The sequence below is a fragment of the Sceloporus occidentalis genome, unplaced genomic scaffold (genome assembly GCF_023333645.1).
Source record: "Sceloporus occidentalis isolate IW3139 unplaced genomic scaffold, rSceOcc1.0.p SCAF_21, whole genome shotgun sequence".
NCBI lineage: Eukaryota > Metazoa > Chordata > Lepidosauria > Squamata > Phrynosomatidae > Sceloporus > Sceloporus occidentalis.
Genome location: NW_028317001.1, coordinates 11927325 through 11946963, shown reverse-complemented (window position 1 = coordinate 11946963; position 19639 = coordinate 11927325). Strand labels below are relative to the sequence as shown.

At 46.3% G+C, this 19639-nt stretch overlaps 1 protein-coding gene across 1 annotated transcript; it reads right to left on the bottom strand.

The window, feature by feature from the left end:
• Positions 1 to 535: 535 nt before the first annotated feature.
• LOC149301609 (uncharacterized) lies at positions 536 to 18561 on the bottom strand. Its single transcript, XM_089484031.1, has 3 exons — positions 18356 to 18561; positions 9479 to 9624; positions 536 to 2433 (listed from the first exon to the last, which is right to left on the bottom strand). Exons 1-3 carry the CDS (start codon positions 18415 to 18417, stop codon positions 1031 to 1033), a joined length of 1611 nt encoding a protein of 536 aa, XP_089340157.1. The 5' UTR covers positions 18418 to 18561; the 3' UTR covers positions 536 to 1030.
• Between the last annotated feature and the right edge of the window lie 1078 nt (positions 18562 to 19639).

The following is a 19639-nucleotide window of genomic DNA, read 5'->3' as shown; positions in this document are numbered from 1 at the left end:
GCATCCAAGGGCCCTCAGAAGACCCTTCAGCCATTCCTCTGAATGAACAAGGGCTCTCCTCACATCCCTCCCTCCCTCAGAAAAGAATATGAGGGCAGCCATGGCTTCAGGGGCTGAGACTGTGCATGCACAGATGCCCCCAAAGACCCCTCCTCAGCATGAACAGGGATTGCCAGGGCCTAGATGCTGCTGCTTATTCCGCTGCCGGCCTTTTCGGGAAAGGAAGGTATGTGCCGGGGGTTTGGCGGCCTCCCCTTCCTTTCTTCCTTTGAGGAGACCACAATGGAGCCCAAAGTCAGAGCTGGATTCAGGAGGGAAAGGCAGGAAAGGAAGGCTCCGCCTTGGAAATATAGCCCTCCCTGTGTATATCGTGTGTGTGTGTTTGCCTCTGCTGTACTTACAGCTGGGAATGGAGCTGACGACTGAGGAGAGAAGAAAGGGTCAGTTTTGTGCAAATTCAGAACTTCTGTGCATCAGAGAATCCAGTGTGTTGAAACAGCAAATAACTTTATTGAGAATACATAAAAATTCAGCGTTTAAGCCAGAACTGCCCACTCCAATCCAAAAAATACATTAAAAACCCAAAACCTAAAACTCCACCCTCTTCAAAACCAAGCCCCCACCTCCAATTCCCACAGTCTATGCCCCTCAGGTAACAATCCCCCCCTTTGTCATTCCCAGAAACTAGCCCTTTCTGTTAATACCAGCCTCCAACTTTCTTCAGCCAACATCCCACACATTGCAAAAGCTATCATTCCCATAACTATTCTAGACAGCTCTAACAAATCCCAGCTCCCCCATCTACCTAATCTATACCATGACCCACAATCCCCAGCCAAATATACAACCCATAGTAATTATCTATACAATTAGCAATGAAAACCTCAACTTAACAACATACAACCTTAAAACATAAACAGACATATGGACAGACAAATGTTCCAAGCAAAATCACAAGGGCCTTTTCTTAGCACCACTGGATTGAAAATATATTTTTTGTAATCCTTATTGAAAAAATAGTATCCGTTAACTACTGGGATTTGTGTGGCTTCTCTCCTGTGTGGACTCTCTGATGTCTCACTAGGTATGACTTCCGAGAAAAACATTTCCCACAACGCTGGCATTTGTATGGCTTCTCTCCTGTGTGGACTCTCTGATGTCTCACTAGCTGTGACGTACTGGAAAAACATTTCCCACAATGCTGGCATTTGTATGGATTCTCTCCTGTGTGGATTCTCTGATGTATCACTAGGTATGACTTCCGAGAAAAACATTTCCCACAATGCTGGCATTTGTATGGTTTCTCTCCTGTGTGGCCTCTCTGATGTATCACTAGGTTTGACTTCTGAGAAAAACATTTCCCACAATGCTGGCATTTGAATGGCTTCTCTCCTGTGTGGATTCTCTGATGTATCACTAGGTATGACTTCCGAGAAAAACCTTTCCCACAATGCTGGCATTTGTATGGATTCTCTCCTGTGTGGGCTCTCTGATGTATCACTAGGTCCGACTTCTTAGAAAAACATTTCCCACAATGCTGGCATTTGTATGGATTCTCTCCTGTGTGGATTCTCTGATGTATCACTAGATGTGACTTCTGAGAAAAACATTTCCCACAATGCTGGCATTTGTATGGCTTCTCTCCTGTGTGGACTCTATGATGTTTCACTAGGTATGACTTCTGAGAAAAACATTTCCCACAATGCTGGCATTTGTATGGATTCTCTCCTGTGTGGAATCTCTGATGTCTCACTAGGTATGACTTCTGAGAAAAACATTTCCCACAATGCTGGCATTTGTATGGATTCTCTCCTGTGTGGATTCTCTGATGTCTCACTAGGTATGACTTCTGAGAAAAACATTTCCCACAATGCTGGCATTTGTGTGGCTTCTCTCCTGTGTGGACTCTCTGATGTGTCACTAGGTGTGACTTCATAGAAAAACATTTCCCACAATGCTGGCATTTGTATGGCTTCTCTCCTGTGTGGACTCTCTGATGTGTCACTAGGACTGACTTCAAATAAAAACATTTCTCACAACGCTGGCATTTGTATGGCTTCTCTCCTGTGTGGACTCTCTCATGTATCACTAGGATTGACTTCTGAGAGAAACATTTCCCACAATGCTGGCATTTGTATGGCTTCACTCCTGTGTGGACTCTCTGATGTCTCACTAGGTCTGACTTCAAAGAAAACCATTTCCCACAATGCTGGCATTTGTATGGATTCTCTCCTGTGTGGACTCTCTGATGTCTCACTAAGTTTGATTTCAATGAAAACCATTTCCCACAATGCTGGCATTTGTATGGCTTCTCTCCTGTGTGGAATCTCTGATGTCTCACTAGTTCTGACTTCCAAGAAAAACTTTTCCCACAATGCTGGCATTTATGTGACTTCTTTCCTGTGTGGACTCTCTCATGACTCAAATGTTTTTCTGTAAAGAAAGACAATGAGAGATAAGACTGAAAATCAGAGTTAAGAGGGGAGGGTTTTACTCATGATTTAGCCCTCATTAACCCCTCCTTATTAGAGATTAAATCAAGAAAGGTGAGTAACCCAAGCATGACCCTGCTGCTTATGCCCCTAAATACATGGAAGAATTGTATCCTTACTTATAGGAGCTAGCAAAGAATGGGGATATTCCATTAAACATGTGCAAAAATACTTTGATTGACAGTTGGCATCATTTCCTGTGAGACTGCCATAGAGTCCTGATCCAGAGCCCAAGGCATGATGGAAGCTAACTGCAGAGGATGCTTCATGCTGTTTGCACCAGGAGATGACTCACAGCCAAAACAGTATGCAGCTCACATGGGGATTGGTGTGGTTTGGATTGGAGTTGTGTGTACAAGAGATGGTGAAGTTGATGGAATTCGGAGAGGAGAGCTTGCAAATATTAGTATTATTTTGCAACTCAAGATAGAGAACCTCCAAGGATTTTGATGAAATCAACTATGTCTGTGACTTATTTTTAAGTGTGAAAAGTGGTCAGTGCACTACCAATATCTATATAGCTGAATATTTGCTTCCGTATTCTGCTATGTTATTGCTGAGCTGCATCTGGGAACGTCACCCTCAGACTCTAGTGTATACTGGCTTTCAAACGCAATCGAAATTCAGAGCCAAGAAGGACCTGAGAGCCAGTGTGCTAATCATTTCTGTCTGATTACATTCAATTTGTTTTCAGACCATTCTTCAACCCGGGAAATATTCATAAGTTAATTAAACCTTTTTGAACACTCGGTTACAGGGATTTGTAACTGGTTGACTGGCTGAACCCAAAGGGTGCTCAATAATGGCTCCTTTTCATCCTGGAGAGAAGTGACCAGTGGGGTCCCACAGGGTTCTGTCCTGGGCCCAGTGCTGTTCAACATCTTTATCAATGATTTGGATGACAGTATTGGAGGTATACTTATCAAATTTGCAGATGGCACCAAATGAGGAGGAGTAGCTACTACCCCTGAGAACTGGATCAAATTTCAGAATGACCTTAATAGATTAGAAAGCTGGGCCAATGCTAACAAAATGAATTTCATCACAGAGAAATGTAAGGTACTGCAATGAAGGGCGGAAAAATGAATTGCACAGAGATAGGATGGGTGACACCTGGCTGAATGAGACTACATGTGAAAGGGATCTAGGAGTCAAAGTAGACCGCAAGTTGAACATGAGTCAACAATGTGATGCAGCAGCTAAAAAGGCCAATGCAATTTTCAGCTGCATCAATAGAAGTATAGTGTCTAGATCAAGGGAAGTAATAGTGCCGCTCTATTCTGCTTTGGTCAGAGTCCGCCTGGAATATTGTTTTCAGTTCTGGGCACCACAATTTTAAAAATATGTTGAGAAGCTGGAGAGTGTCCAAAGGAGAGTGACTGAAATGGTGAAGGGTCTGGAAACCATGAAGCCCTGTGAGGAGAGACTCAGGGAGCTGGGGATGTTTAGCCTGGAGAAGAGAAGGTTAAGAGTGATATTATAGCCCTGTTTAAATACTTGAAGGGATGTCATATTGAGGAGGGAGCAAGCTTGTTTTCTGCTGCTCCAGATACTAGAACACGGAACAATGGAAGCAAGTCACAGGAAAAGAGATTCCACATCGACATTAAGAGGAACTTCCTGACAGTAAGGGCTTTTCGACAGTGGAACACACTCTACTTCGGAGTGTAGTGGAATCTCCTTCTTTGGAGGCGTTTAAGCAGAGGTTGGATGGCCATCTGCTGGGGATGCTTTGATTGAGAGTCCCTGCCTGGCAGAATGGGGGTTGGACTGGATGATTCTATGATTAATATCTCAGGTGGAGAAACTCCAGCCCCTGGGCTAAATAAGACCTGTATTAATTTATGGATCTGATCCTGACCCCAAGCAAGAATTACAGTATAGGATCATAGGATCTTAGGAATATCTGCCCTGACTGACTGTTCTTGGACATCAGTCCAATTACAGACAGTCTGTTGGTTTACATGGCTAAGCATCTCAATGCACTCGCCAACTTCACTTGTCGCAGGAGCTCCTGACTTCTCTTCCCATTTCGAACCCTCAGCAATTGGAATCCAGATCCACCTAGCTAAAGTATTACCATTATCAAAGTCTTACATCTCTTGACCACTCCCACCTGATATCTAGTTGTTGTCCATGTGTGAATGCTTATGTGTGTGTGTGTGTGTTTTGCTTTTTCCCTAAATAGAAGATAAAACCTATTTCAAGTGCATTTGGAATTCAGTGTGCTTCTGGGCCTGGCACAGTTGGGCTGAATCCTGAGGTCATTCTTGCCCCAACCAAACTATATCTCTCTTTTCAGCTAAGTACTAAATTCCCCTAAAAGCATAGGACTTGTGGGTGTCCTTCCCAGACTCCAGCATTTCGGGTAACAAAGGGCCTCTGGAATCAACTATGAAACTAAGCAAGCTCAGGTAGGAAAAGAAACATTAGAGAACAAGCAAGTTTCCTTCCTTCATAGATATTATAATTACTAAATGGAACCCCTAAATATGTCTGAAAAACATGGGGGGCATTCTCACTTACGATTTACAACAATTTTAAATACAGCGGTTCATTATAAAACAACTTAAAATGCAGCGAGTTTTATCCTGCTTTTCAAATCGCTTTATCTTCATCGTTCCCATTTACTTAACATTTTATTTTGATTCGCTGTAATTGTCCTGGTTTTGTTCCCAGTCATGGAAGAATCGGTGTATATTTAAACCGGTTCTGTTACTTTTTCGTTCACATTCATTTGTTTTGGCTGTCAATCAAAGCGACGTCATCATGACGTCACAATAATTCAGAGTAACATGCACCGATGTATCCTGTACCTGCATTCCCACTACCTGACTCCTTCTTGTCTGCGGAGACGCAACAGAAGAGCCTTGGATGCAGACGATTTTCATTGGTTGCTGCCTCTCCAAAAAATCTTTCCCCAAATCTCCAAGCCAGAAGGATGACTGCCTCTCTGGAGGAACTTCCCCCAGGCTCTCTGGGGTCTTTCTTCCAAGGCAGCCAAGCAGAAGTGTTTTGGGGAGGCAGGCAGTTTTCTCTCTCCCTCAACCATCCTTCCCCACGAATAACAAAAGAGAGGGAGAGAGAAAACTGCCTCCCCAAAGCACTTCTGCTTGGCTGCATCCGAGGCTCTTCTGTTGTGTCTCCGCAGACAAGAAGGAGCCTTATTCGTCCTCTTCTGTGTCTCCCCATATTAACTGCCATAACTCAGTGCTAGGGAATCCTGGGAATGGTAGTTTATTATGGCACCAGCACTCTCTGGCAGAGGAGGATAAATGTCTCACAAACACAACAGTTCCCATAATTCCTTAGTACTGAGCCAGGGCAGGTTAAGTGGTCTCAAACTGTATTACAGTGGAACCTGGCCATAGGCGGGGGATCCGTTCCGGATCCCGCCGCGTATGGCGATTTCCGCTATGTAAACAATGGGGCTTGTGTGCGGCAGTGCGGGCGCGGGCGGGGCGCAACAGGCGTGCGCGCCCATTCAATTGAATGGGACGCACCGCCCCTTCCGCCCCACGCGCGCGCCGCGGCTTGAGCGCGTATGCTAAAGGCCGCGTATGGCGGGCGCGCGTATGGCGAGGTTCCACTGTATTTCTACAGTGGGTTTTGAACTACAGATGAGGTTTTTTTCATAAATTAAAAAAGTTGTTACTTTATAATTCACCTTAATACACACACACACACACACACAAATATACATTCATATGTGTATATATACATGCGTGCAAACACACACACATCCAAGCTGCCTTGCTGTCCCTGGGGAGACGTCTTAAAGGGATACACACACACCTCCCTGGCCCAGTCTCTCTCCTCCTCTTTGCAGCCTGGCTTATGGACTCTGCGTGAATGAGTGTGTGGTTTTGGACTGTGCAAAGGGAGAGAGAGGGCATTTTGGAAGTCCTACTGGACAGGGGGGAGCAATGGAGGATGTGCCTTGGGAAAGGAGGGCATGGAATCAGGCTGGCTTATGGACCCAGCCTCCTCCTTTCTCTCTCTCTCTCTCTTTGTGTGTGTGTGTGTGTGTGTGTGTGTGTGTGTGTTTGGAAAATCGGATCAAGGAGGAGAAGGCAGTGGGTTTAAGTGGCTAGAGACTCTGCATCCAAAGCCCAGGGTTGGAAAATCGGATCAAGGAGGAGAAGGCAGTGGGTTGAAGTGGAATACACACACACACACACACACGCACACATCCAGGGTTTCCTATGTCTCCCCAGATTCCGTTTGGGAAAGAGAGAAGGAAAGGCTCTATTTCCTCCCAGATTGCTGTGCATCCACCCTCTCCTCCGTTACAAATGGTGTTCAATGGCTCTCCTCACACAGGGATGCAATCCACCGGGGGAAGCCTTTAAGAGTCCTTTGACTGATGCAGGTGCTTGAGCGGCTGGGACTTCAGGAGCTTAAAGTGCTGAAGAGATTAAGCTCCTGTAAACAATTAAAAAATTTTAAAAATTGATAATCCTTATCTCTTATTGAAAGACCGCCAAGGACAAAGGGGTGAGGGAAGCAAAGATGGCAACGGTGATGATGGATGGGGACAGAAAGGGTGACTCCCCCGAGCCAGCCCATCGTGCTCTGCTGCTCCCATCCAGTTAACCCGATTTCAGAGGCTGATCATTCCTATTTAAATACTCTGATTCCTGTCCCGAATCAAGGTTCGACCCTTCTATTTTTTTAACCCAGTATATAAGCCCTTAACACGGATTAAATAAAAACCTGGGTTAAGATTCAGATCTTAGCGGGAACGATTGCGGGTTAATCTAGAACTGTTCTAGAGTTAATTCGCTTTCTAATAGGAACGCTATACCTTGAATTCGATTTGTAACCCAGAGTTTAAGCCAGTGAGAATGCCCCCAAGGATTTGAGTTGGTTCTCAGAAGTTCACTCAATCCAGTTCTTAAAACCTGTCAGGCTGGTGGCTGCCTCCCAATCCCCAAGGCCCCTCTCCTGGCCCTTCCCAGAGGTCCCTTCCTGTCCACACAGAGCTAGGCGATCCTGGCTTTGCTCCTGCCTTCCCCTCCTGGCTCCCAGAGACCTGATCCCCTTCCCTTTCTCCCTCCGCTCTCCAACCTTCCCACTTGCCCATCTGCACTGCTTTACCATTTCACCTTCAACATCTCTTCCCTGCCTTTCTATTTTTCACATTCCTTCCATCTCTCTATCACAGACAGAAACACACCCACAGAGTGTGTGTGATGCATAAAAGGGACACTCTGAAGCCCATTTGTTGAGAAAGGCAGGATTATCAATATACAAATAACTCATTGGGAAAGGCAGAGCAAGGGGGATTGGGACCTGGACTTCAATTTTGGTGAAGGTCAAGTGCCAGAGAGCAGCCTTAAAACAGCCTTAAGACATCTCTAAGACAGGGATGGACTACTGTTGTTGATGGGGTGTGTGGTCACATTGCCCCCCAGGGGATCTCAGGAGCACCCCCACATGGTATTCCCTGGGGGGGGAGACAAATAATATTTTGCCCCTCAATATCCGACTCCATGCCTTTTGCCCCTGTTCTCTGAGACATTGCAGGGCCAAGGGAGCCATTTTACACAAGCCTCTCCACAGTCTCAAAACACTGGAGAAGGGGCCAAAAAAGGCAGCAAACTTGGTCATGGATGGGCTGAGGAGCATTTGGAGCCAAAAACATTTTTCTCCATGGTTCCTTCCCTCAAAATCCTAGAATTGACAGTTTAGGATAGGATATTTAGAATCCTTAGATAGTGGAAAGCAATAGTGCCTCACTAAACTACAAATTCCAAGATTTCACAGAAAGTTGCTATGACAGTTAAACTATGTGTGAAAGGGATCTAGGAGCCCTGGTAGACCACAACTCAAACCGGGATCAACAGTGTGATGCAGCAACTAAAAAGGCCAATGTGATCCTAGGCGACATCAATGCGAGTATAGTGTTATGGCAGGGGGTTGGACTGGATGGCCCTTCTAGGTTCTTTCAACTCCATGATTCTATGTTATAGATGAAGGGAAGTAATAGTGCAACTCTATTCTGCTTTGGTCAGGCCCCCACTTGGAATACTGTGTCCACATGTGGTCACCACAATTCTCCTTTTGCCACCGGACTTTGCCAGGAGTTGCGTTTGCTGCCGGGCGGCTCTCCCTGGGTTGTTAGAGGTGCGCAGCTGCGCACCGGCCTGGGGAGGCCGCCCACGGACTGCTTTTGTTGGGGACTCCCTGCCTCCATAGCATCTCCGCGGCGGCTCTGGTTGAGCTGAAGCTTGGAACACCTGGGGGGAAGGAGGAGGGAGGGGCGTGTCGGGGCAGTGGCACGCTTAAAGCCAGCTTGCCTGGTCTCCTCCTCCGTTACGCCTCCTTTTGCCACCGGACTTTGCCAAGAGCTGCGTTTGCTGCCGGGCAGCTCTCTCTGGGTTGTTAGAGGTGCGCAGCTGCGCACCGGCCCGGGGAGGCCGTCCACTGACTGCTTTTATTGGGGACTCCGCAGCTACGCAACTGCGTAGCTGCGCATCTGTGCAGCGGCGTGAGGGCAGGAGGATTGTGTCCTTGCCAGCTTCGGAACAGAGAATGCCTGCTGTGTCACTTCTCTGTTCCCTCTGTTGTTTGGTAGGGGGAGGGGGAGGATATGGACGCGGGGAATGCTTTGGCTGGGGAGGAAGAGGATAACATCGGCTCGAGCGGAGCTCCCATTGAGGTGGTGTGGGGCAGGGGGAGGTATGGCGGTAGGAGAATGGACTTGCGTTACAGAGGAAGGCGAGATCGATGCGTCATATCTATCTCTCCTTCCTGTAATTGTGCCACTTTCTTCTGCTCTGGTCAGGCCCTACCTGGAATATTTTGTCCAGTTCTGGGCACCACAATGTAAAAAGGATTTTGAGAAACTGGAGCATGTCCAAAGGAGAGCGACTAAAATGGTACAGGATTTGGAAACTCTCTCAGCTGCAACCTTTCCATACAATCCTGGACTGAAACATTTAAACAAAGGTCTTCTTTCAGCTCCAGGAATAAAGACCTACCTTCAGTACAAAGACCCTGATTCCTGCGCTTCCAGAAAGGCCTCTCCTGCAGTCCTTTATGGCCGGAGCTTCCCTGGGTCAGAGGCCGTCTCCTCAACCGTAGAGAAGGGTTGCTCTGAGTGCGAAGGAGGAGGAGGTCCACAGGGCTGAGGGAGGGAAGGCAATGGGGAAAGGTCAGTGCCAATGGCCATGGAAGGCAGAAGGTGACAATGCCTAGGAAACTCCTCTGAGTCCCAGCCATTCTAGGAATGAGTGGCAGGAGTGAATCCAGGGGGAGGCAAGGACCGGTGGGACCCTCCCCAGCTCTTGCCGAAAGGGAGGGTCTCTTTCCCCACCTCTCTCTCCCAGCCCCCAAAGCCCAGCCTCCCCACTGGCCCTGAGTCTGCCTCCCTGCCTCCCTTCCTCTGACCCCACAGGCCCCTTCCTTCCTTCGCCCCAAAATGGAGGGCCAGAAGCACAAAGGGACACACTGTTTTCCTTTTGGCCCAAGGAGCCTGGCCTCCTTCTCTCTCTGGAGCCTCAGGAGAGAAAGAGAAGCCTCTGTTCAACTGAGGCCTCAGAGAAGGTTCCGGAACATTATCCCCCACAGTCACAAGCAGCACAAAATAGCCACCAGAACACAAAATGGCCTCCAGATCACTAAATGGCTTCCGGAACACAAGATGGCCACCTCTGCCTCAGCGCTTGGCAGTTGGCAGTTGGAGGCCTTCTGGGAACCCATAATGGAGGATGAAAGGCCCCCAAATTGGAAGGGACCCCAAACAGGATTTCTGATCCTAAAGAAAGGTTTCCTGATGGCACCTGATGGCTGTGAGAACACAAAAAGTACCTAAACATAAGGATTAGACAGAAAAACAAACTGCTTATATTTAAAAAAGCAAAACCATTTTAAAAGGATAAAAATTTGACTTGGGTGCTTCTATCCTTTTACAGACGACTCAGGCTGTATCTGCACTACAGAAATAATCCATTTCGAAACCGCTTTAACTCTCCTGGTTCCATCCTATGGAATCCTAGGATTTGTAGTTTGTTGTGGCATGAGAGCTCTCTGGCAGAGAAGGCTAAGTGTCCAAAGGTAAAATCCCAGGATTCCATAGCACTGAGCGATTAAAGCGGTGACAAAGTGCCTTATTTCTATAGTGCGGATGCAGCCTTTTTGTGAAAGGGGCTGATGCTGGAGAAAAGAAGAGGAATGCAGAAGCAAAGGAGGACGGATGGACGGAGGGCCACCTGCAGCTGGACTGGCCTCCCTGAGCAGTCAAGGCCTGAGCTGGGTTGTGGACCTAAACACCTAAACATTTTCCTGACGCTATTGAAAGGAGGAACCTCATCCCCTCCTTAATTACAATCAATAGTGAAAGATATTAATCTTGATATTAAGAGTGCCCATCGTCCAAAACTCAGTTCAGGCCTTGACCACTCAGGGAGGCTAGTCCAGCTGCAGGTGGCCCTCCGTCCATCCGTAAAGTCAGTAAAGAAGAGCTCTGCAATCCTCACATGCCCTCCAGTGGCCATGAAGTGCATCATGCTTCAGATGCTTTATCTTTTTCTAAGGAGGGAGGAATGTCTGAAGGGGACACCTAAGATGGTTTCTCCCCTTTGTAGTGTCACTAGGGTTAGTGTCACCCGCTGCAGTAACTCATGGTGTCACCCCTGCATTGACCTTGTCTTATACCATACCATAAAGAATCCTTAGTAATCTTTTTTGTACTAATGCAAAGATATAGCCGTGTTAGTCTGTAGAATCAGTATGTGGAGAGACCTTGTAGTACCTTGGAGACTAACTGAAAGAAAGAAATTGGCAGCATAAGCTTCCGCAGGTTTCAGTCTGCTTCCTCAGATGGATTACAAATGTTACCCATAAATCATAATTCACTGAATATATCACTGAATGACATTTTAATAATTGTGACATAAACAACTAGCAAAATTAAAAATATGCCCAGCCCTAACCTAATGGTAGGCTTGATCCTGGAAATAGAGAGGTGGGACCTCATAAATGTTTAAGGGGGTCCCATAAGTGCTTAAGGCATAAGAGCCAGACACAGGGAACCCAGCAGAATCATTTTAAAGAGATCAAATGTTTCAACAAGTAAGAGGAGTGGTCAATTGATGTTATCCACTGTTTCTTTCTTCAACCTTTTCTCCCAGGTGTTTCCTTTGTACAAGCTGAATCCAGAAGCCTCGGCTGCTCCTTGCTGCGTCCCTCATGAATTGGAGCCCTTGACCATCCTCTTCTATGTCGGCCGCTTGCCCAAAGTGCAACAACTCAGCAATATGGTTGTCAAGTCTTGTTGGTACTGTTAAGAATGAGTGTATGTTACCATGGATCCTGAGACACTTCCCTAACAATTTTCCAGAGCCACCAGGATATTCTACCTTGACCTAATATCTCCCCCACCCCAGTTCCACCATATTTATTCTGACCCAGCCTTCCAGGGAGAACCTCCTCTTCTTCCTTTTGTGCGTCTACCAACCAGTGAAAGACCACTCCTTATCCTCTGGCTCAGGTCACAAATGAATGTCCTCAACTTACATTTGCCCAGATAAGATGAAAGCAACTGGTGAGGCTTTGTCTTTGGTCTCTCTTGTACTACACAGTTATGTGTGGTTTTTGTTAACCACCTTCAAATCACTCTCAACTCATGGTGACCCTGTGGATGAGACATTTCCAGACTCTCTATACTCCCCTACTACTTAGGTCCTATAAATGTATACCCATGGTCTCCTTAATGGAGTTCATCCATCTCACATGTAGCCTTCCTCTTTCTCCTTCCCTCCACCTTTCCTAGCAATATTGTCTTTTCCAATGAGGCATTCCTTCTCATGATGTGGCCAAAGTATGATAGCCTTGACTTTTCATCTTGGCTTTCTGGCTCGATCTGTTCTAGGACCATTTGTGTGTCTTTTTGGCTGTCTATGGGATCCTCAGCACTCTTCTCCAGCATCACGTCTCCAACGAATTGATTCTCTTCTCATCCGCTTTCTTCGCTGTCCAGCTCTCGCATCCATACATGGCAAAAGGGAATACAATGGCTTGTGTGATTCTAACTTTTGTGCTGAGTTGTATATCTTTACTCTTTGGGAACTCTTCTGGTTCTTTCATAGCTGCCCTGCAGTCCCTATTCTGATCAATCGTTATTCCAAGATATGGTAACTCAATTTCAATTTCCTTGTGTTCTAGGTTGCAGTTGTGTAGATCTTCTGTGGTCATTATTTTTGTTTTCTTTATGTTGAGCAGTGAGCCTCCCTTTGCACTTTCTTCTTTGATCTTCCTTAGTAGCCATTCCAGTTCTGTGATATTTTCTACTAGCAGTATGGTGTTGTCTGCCAATCTTAGATTGCTGATAGTCCTTCCTCCTATTTTCACCCTTTCTCCTTCTGTGTCCAAGTTATAGCACTTCAACATTGCTTCAAGTGCTGTCTGCTGCATCATGAAGAATCCTGGGATTCATAGCTGTATGAGGTGCTAGAGCTCTTTGACTGAGATTTCTCAATTCCTTGCTAAACTCCAAATCCCGGGATTCCTTGGGGCGATGCAGTGACTAAAAATGGTATCTAAGTGCTACAAGTGTGTAGTATTAAAGAGAGTAACTAGCACGCCAGCGTCCCCAAGTGAATTGGTTCCCTATCCCTACAATATGTGATGCTGCCGTTTCTAAACAGATGTATATACACTGGGGCTGAAATCTGCTTGGAAGATTCCTATGCTTCCCAGTGTAGGCCAGGTGTGAGCAGATTTTAGGCTTACGAGAGCTGTTTGTCTTTCTGCTACAATACCGCAAGGTCCACTCACCAAAGCCAAGTGACTTAAGAAGTCAGATGTAGCCGCTGCCTTTAAGGACATGCTCAGGTCAGGAATTTGTTTTCAGTACCAGACCACCAAAGATCTTTTATGAACAAATCTAGCCCTGTTTTACTCCAAGCTTCCTTGATTTCAGTAGCCTGGGGTTTTGGGCTTTTTTTTGGGTGGGGGGGAGCTTCTTGTTGCTGTTGTATAACACATGAGGAATGGAAATGGTTTCCCATCTACTGCTGATCCTCAGGACAGAGTGACCAGATGTTCTCCTTTTCCAGGACATCTCCTCCATTTCCACTGTTCTCAACCAATACTCTTCTCATCAAAGGGTCATGTGCAGCCAATGCAAAATCAACGTGAAGAAGTCCCTTTTTCTGTCCCTGTCTATTCCTTTCTTCCCATTTCCTTTCAATCATAAGTAACTGGTTCACTTTTGCATTTCCCTGTCTCAGATTTACAAGCTCTCATTTTATTTTCCTCTTTAATCTGGATTTAATCTTATTTGCTCTTTCTCCAGAGGGAATGTGTGACCTCTCTCTCTCTCTCTCTTTCCTTTACCTGCCCAAGCTTCTTGCAAACTCTGTTTGAAGCTTTTTGGGAATTCCAAAATGTCCTCCACTCTGAGTGTGCCTAAGAAGCATGCATTTATATTTCTATGAGCATTTTTAGCTTTTATTTGGGAATGTTCTCCATTTCTTTTTTAATGTTTTCCATTTTACGGTGCCTTGTCCTCCTTTGCTGTTAGGACATCTGATCACCTTGCCTCAGAATAGCTCCCAGTAGGTCTTGTTTCTGTCCATTCCTGTGGAATACTTCCCAAGTTTAGTTACTCAGCTTTAAGATGGCACATTTTCAGTGGCATTCCCTTGTTTCATTGTGTTTTTCGAGTGTGAGGTCCTGAGACGTGGATTTGATGATCTCCGTTTCTCAGGTTGAGCAGCAGCAATCTGTCTGTGCAGCCTGAAATCTGTCAAGCCCCTCTTCCATTATTTCGGGGGAAATCCCGCAACAGTTCATGATGCGCATGCATGCACACACATGCACGCAGGGGATCTCAAAACGGAGTGCCTATTGAAGGCTTGGCACAGAGGCAACAAGTGCAAACAGAGGGCAGAGTGGCACATGGAGCAGCAGATTGCCAGACAAAGGATCCCTTCATTGGGAAAAGGGAATATGGAGTACCGAGAGAAGCAAGACTTTGTGTTTTAATGCTATAAGGAGGAGGGATTTGGGGGGACAGATAGGAAGGGAGGCAGACAGAAGGGAGTGAGGGGGCCTTAGCTTGACTACAGGTAAATATTTGAGAAGGAAACTGCTTCTGGGTTTTGGCCTTGGAGCTGAATGTGCACAAACAAACCACAGATGGAGATGGGAAGGCCTATCTTTTTGGAGGAGACGGTAAGGTCACAGTGTCCCCCTCCATTCCTTTTTGTACAGTCCCAACCTAAGAAGACATGATGGCAAGGGCAACTGGGTTTGGGAGAAGGGCTTTCCCTTGCCCTCAAGCATTTCCAAGGGGTTTATTAATATATTTTTTTAAAAAAACAAACAAACGACAAAAGCAATTTGACTGAGGAAATAATTTGTTTACTTTGTTGGGTTGTGAATAAAATCACTTTATGCAACACCATGCCCTCGTCTTTCCTGCCCAACCCTACCTCCATAGGAGAGAGCCAGTGTTTCATAGCCTTTTGTCTCTGACGTCAACATGCCACTCTATGCCATGCTTTGGTCAGGCCCCACCTGGAATATTGTGTCCAGATCTGGCCACCACAATTCAAGAAGGATGTGGACAAGCTGGAGAACCTTTAGTCTAAAGGAGGAGGACTAAAATGGTGAAGGGTCTGGAAACCACACCCTATGAGGAATGACTTAGGGAGCTGGGTATGTTTAGCCTGGAGAAGAGAAGGCTGATATGATAGCCCTATTTAAATATTTGAAGAGATATCATATTGAGGAGAGAGTAAGCTTGTTTTCTGCTGCTCCAGAGACCAGGACCCGGAGCAATGGATGCAAGCTCCAGGAAAAGAGATTCTGCCTCAACATTAGGAGGAACTTCCTGACAGTAAGGGCTGTTCGACAGTGGAACACACTCCCTCGGAGATTTTGGTGGAGTCTCCTTCATTGGAGGTCTTTAAGCAGAGGCTGGATGGCCATCTGTCGGGGATGCTTTGATTGGGATTTCCTGCATGGCAGGGGGTTGGACTGGATGGCCCTTGAGGTCTCTTCCAACTCTACGATTCTATGGCCTGTTACAGACAGCCAAAATAAAGCTGCTTCGAGTCGCAGTGGAGGTATGGCGTTTCAATGATGCATGCGTCCTAAGAGTCCAGAAGCAACACCAAAGCCACACTCCTGTCTGGAGCGTGGCTTTGGTGCAACTTCTGGACTCTTAGGACGCATGCATCATTGAAACGCCATACCTCCACTGCGACTCGAAGCAGCTTTATTTTGGCTGTCTGTAACAGGCCTATGATTCTAAGTATGTTTTTCAAACTTAAAGCAAACAGCCAGACACTTCCCATTTGGGGAGAGAATGTCACATTTTTTGACATGGATGGATGCCATGACTAGCAAGTCACAAGACAGGGATCATTTATGTCACCTGAACCCACTAAGGTGGTCCATCCCTGCCTTTCAGGATGAAATATTATTTCTGACTGGTTGGCAGCCTCACCTGTGTGTAAAGGTAATGCAGCAGGAAGTCAAGGAGGAAAGATTTGCCCCAGCTATCGACATCACCACCACATCCAGGTCCAGGATGGCATCCTGCAGCAGAATGCGGCTCAGCGCCTTTTCATCTACTTCTAAGGAGTAACACAACCACAACAACAAGCCAGTGGATGATGAAGCACCTAGATATTTAAGAAATCTGGGCACCATGCTAGGAAAGGCCCTCTCCTAGTTATGCACGGTTTAGTGGTTCATGTGCTAGACTACATATTGGGAGATCCAACACTGTGCACCCTGAACCAGGAAACTCCTTTGGTCACATTGGGCCATTCTCCTTCAATCTATCTCACAATGTGTGAGAATAACGTGGGGACAAGAAAAGCCAAGGACTCCATTTTAAGCGCCATACAGGACCCTGAACAAACCTGGCCGAGAAAACTCTCCATGACAGTTTTGCATTAAGAGTCGCCATAAGTCAGAAATGACTTTAAGGCACACAACAACAAAAATAATATATTGTATAAACTCACGTATAAGTCTAGAAACTTTAGTCAAAAAAATGAACCCCAAAAATCTGGGTCAACTTATCTATGGGTCAGTGTAAGTACCGTACCTTAACTCTTATCAAAATAGGAACCATTCCCTTCTCTGAGTTGAGTGGCGAAAAGCGAAATTTTAGTCCATCCCGGGAGAACCTAAAAGAAATGCCTACTCTCTCCATTGTGGCATTGCCTCTGGCCTTTTTGAACGGCTGGGTGGGCAAACAGTGGTGCAATTTGGCATCATTTTCTTTTCCTTCATCCTTTGCATCCTTTGTCACATACCACTAAGTTTAACCTTGACTTAGAATCATAGAAGAGTTTGAAGAGACCCCAAGGGCCATCCAGCTCAACCTCATTCTGCCATGCAGGAATACACAGTCAAAGAACTCCTTATAGATGGCTATCCAGCCTCTGTTTAAAGACCTCCAAAAGACACTTTCCAAGGGAGCGTGTCTCAATGTCAAACAGCTCTTACTGTCAGGAAGTTCTTGCTAACATTGAGGTGAAACAGGAGGCTGTGGAAAGGATGTTTAGGTGGAATAGGAGGCAGTCTGGTCACCCTGTGTGTATGTGTGCATATACAGAGTGTGTGTGTGTGTGTGTGTGTGTGTGTATAAAATAGAATATGAGTTGGAAGAGACCATAAGGGCCATCTAATTATTATTATTATTATTAACCTTTATTTATAAAGTGCTGTAAATTTACACAGCGCTGTACATACAATCTTTATAACTGGATGGTTCCCTGCCCTAAGGCTTACAATCTAAAAATCCAATCCCCTGCATTGCAGGATCATAGTGGAATCACCTTCTATGGAGGTCTTTAAGCAGAGGCTGGATGGCCATCTGTCATTGGGGATGCTTTGATTGGGATTTCCTGCATGGCACAATGGGGTTGGACTGGAAGGCCCTTGGAGTCTCTTCCAACTCTACGATTCTATGATTCCTATATATTCAGAGAGAGAGAGAGATTGACAGAGAGGGGAGAGAGAAATTATATATATATATATACACACACACACACACACACACACTCATCCCTCCATATATGTGGCCTTCACTTTTGAAGATTTGATTAGTCACAGATTTGATTAATATGTTCTCTCTAGGAATCTCTAGGTCCTCCTCCAGTGCAACTCTATGGTCAACTTTAACTAAAAGTTGCACTGAAAGACCTAGATATTCCTGGAGAGAAGACTCTACTAGGCCTTTGTAGCTCCTGCAGTGCATCTCTATGGTCAGTGTCTGTCGGACGATGGCCACAGAGTTGAGCTGGAGGACCTAGAGAGGTGTCCTCTCAGGTAAAAACATGGTGTTTTTGTTATTTGCAGTTTTTCCATATTCATGGGGGTCGTGCTCTAACCCTAGTGAATATCGAAGGACAAGTATCTATACCCACACACACGTGTGTGTGTGTGTGTGTGTATGTATATATATCTATATATATAGAGAGAAAACATATATATATTCCTGGTGTGTGTGTATATAGACACACACATATTTCTATATGCTACTAGAGTGTGTGTGTGTATGTATGTACAGAGAGAGAGAGAGAAAACATATATGTATTTCTGGTTTGCATGTGTGTGTATGTGTATATATTTTCCTCATATACTCCTAGATTGCTTACATATATATATATATATATAGAAACCATATATATATATATATATATATATATATATATATAAAGAAAAAAGTACAAATATATTTATTTCTCATATATATATATATATATATATATATACACATACACATATATACACACGCACACACATTCCTATATGCTCCTAGAGTGCTTACATATATATATATATAGATAGATAGAGAGAGAGAGAGAGAGAGGGTATATATACACACATACATTCCTTGAGGAGCGTGGTCTCCCCAAACCATGCCTGGGGTAGTAGGGCTCCTCCAAGCCATCCCCCTCCCTCCCTGCTGCTGGGGATGATGGGGGCTGTAGTCCTGGCATCCTGCTCCCTCTGCAGGGCTCCCCGGTTCTCCCCATTTCTCTCAGGGGCCCCATGTCCTTCTGCCCCAGAGAAAGCCCCTCTCAAAGGCTGGGGCCCTTACCCTCCGCCTCCAGCTTGACCCCTTTCGCAGCTGCCGCCGAGGAGAACAAGCGGATGAGAAACGGCTGAGTCCCATGATCTCAGGCAGAGAGAGGAAAGAAAGAAGATGGGAGGAAGCCCCGGGGCAAAGGCCTACTGGGAAATGTAGTCCTGGCGGTGACGGCCTCTCGCTCTAGGAAGCGACCGATGGAGTCAAAGGGAACTACAACTCCCGGAAACCCCTGGCGCAGAGAGAGAGCGGAAAAACCTTGCTTCGCCCCAATGCATCACGGGAAATGGAGTTCGCCCAAGGGAAAAGGAAAAAGAGGCGGGTTTCAAGACTATTGGAGGGTGAAGGGCGCTTGTGCACAAACAAGAGAGAGAAGAGCATGCTGGGGGATGTAGTCTTTTGCCTTTGTGGAGACAGTTTTATTTATTATGATTATTATGATTATTATTATTTCTGTGTGTTTAAGGTCCCCCAACTATGCCCTTTCAGGTCACCCGGGCCAGGATTGGGATGCAGGAGCACTCTGGGGATGATGGGATTTGTGGCAGGGGGACACCAGGGCCAGGATCGGATGCAGGAGCACTCTGGGGATGATGGGATTTGTGGCAGGGGGACACCAGGGCCAGGATCGGATGCAGGAGCACTCTGGGGATGATGGGATTTGTGGCAGGGGGTCACCAGGGCCAGGATCGGATGCAGGAGCACTCTGGGGATGATGGGATTTGTGGCAGGGGGACACCAGGGCCAGGATTGGGATGCAGGAGCACTCTGGGGATGATGGGATTTGTGGCAGGGGGACACCAGGGCCAGGATTGGGATGCAGGAGCACTCTGGGGATGATGGGATTTGTGGCAGGGGGACACCAGGGCCAGGATCGGATGCAGGAGCACTCTGGGGATGATGGGATTTGTGGCAGGGGGACACCAGGGCCAGGATCGGATGCAGGAGCACTCTGGGGATGATGGGATTTGTGGCAGGGGGTCACCAGGGCCAGGATCGGATGCAGGAGCACTCTGGGGATGATGGGATTTGTGGCAGGGGGACACCAGGGCCAGGATTGGGATGCAGGAGCACTCTGGGGATG

What these genes read in the sequence shown, in the direction of transcription:
- LOC149301609 (XM_089484031.1), bottom strand. Translation starts at nt 18,417, where the DNA reads ATGGCTTGGAGGAGCCCTACTACCCCAGGCATGGTTTGGGGAGACCAC. An exon ending in GACCACGCTCCTCAAGGAAT is followed by an intron (nt 9,625 to 18,355) that starts GTATGTGTGTAT and finishes TCCCTCCCTCAG; the next exon opens with CCCTGTGGACCTCCTCCTCC. An exon ending in TCAGGGTCTTTGTACTGAAG is followed by an intron (nt 2,434 to 9,478) that starts GTAGGTCTTTAT and finishes CTTTCTTTACAG; the next exon opens with AAAAACATTTGAGTCATGAG.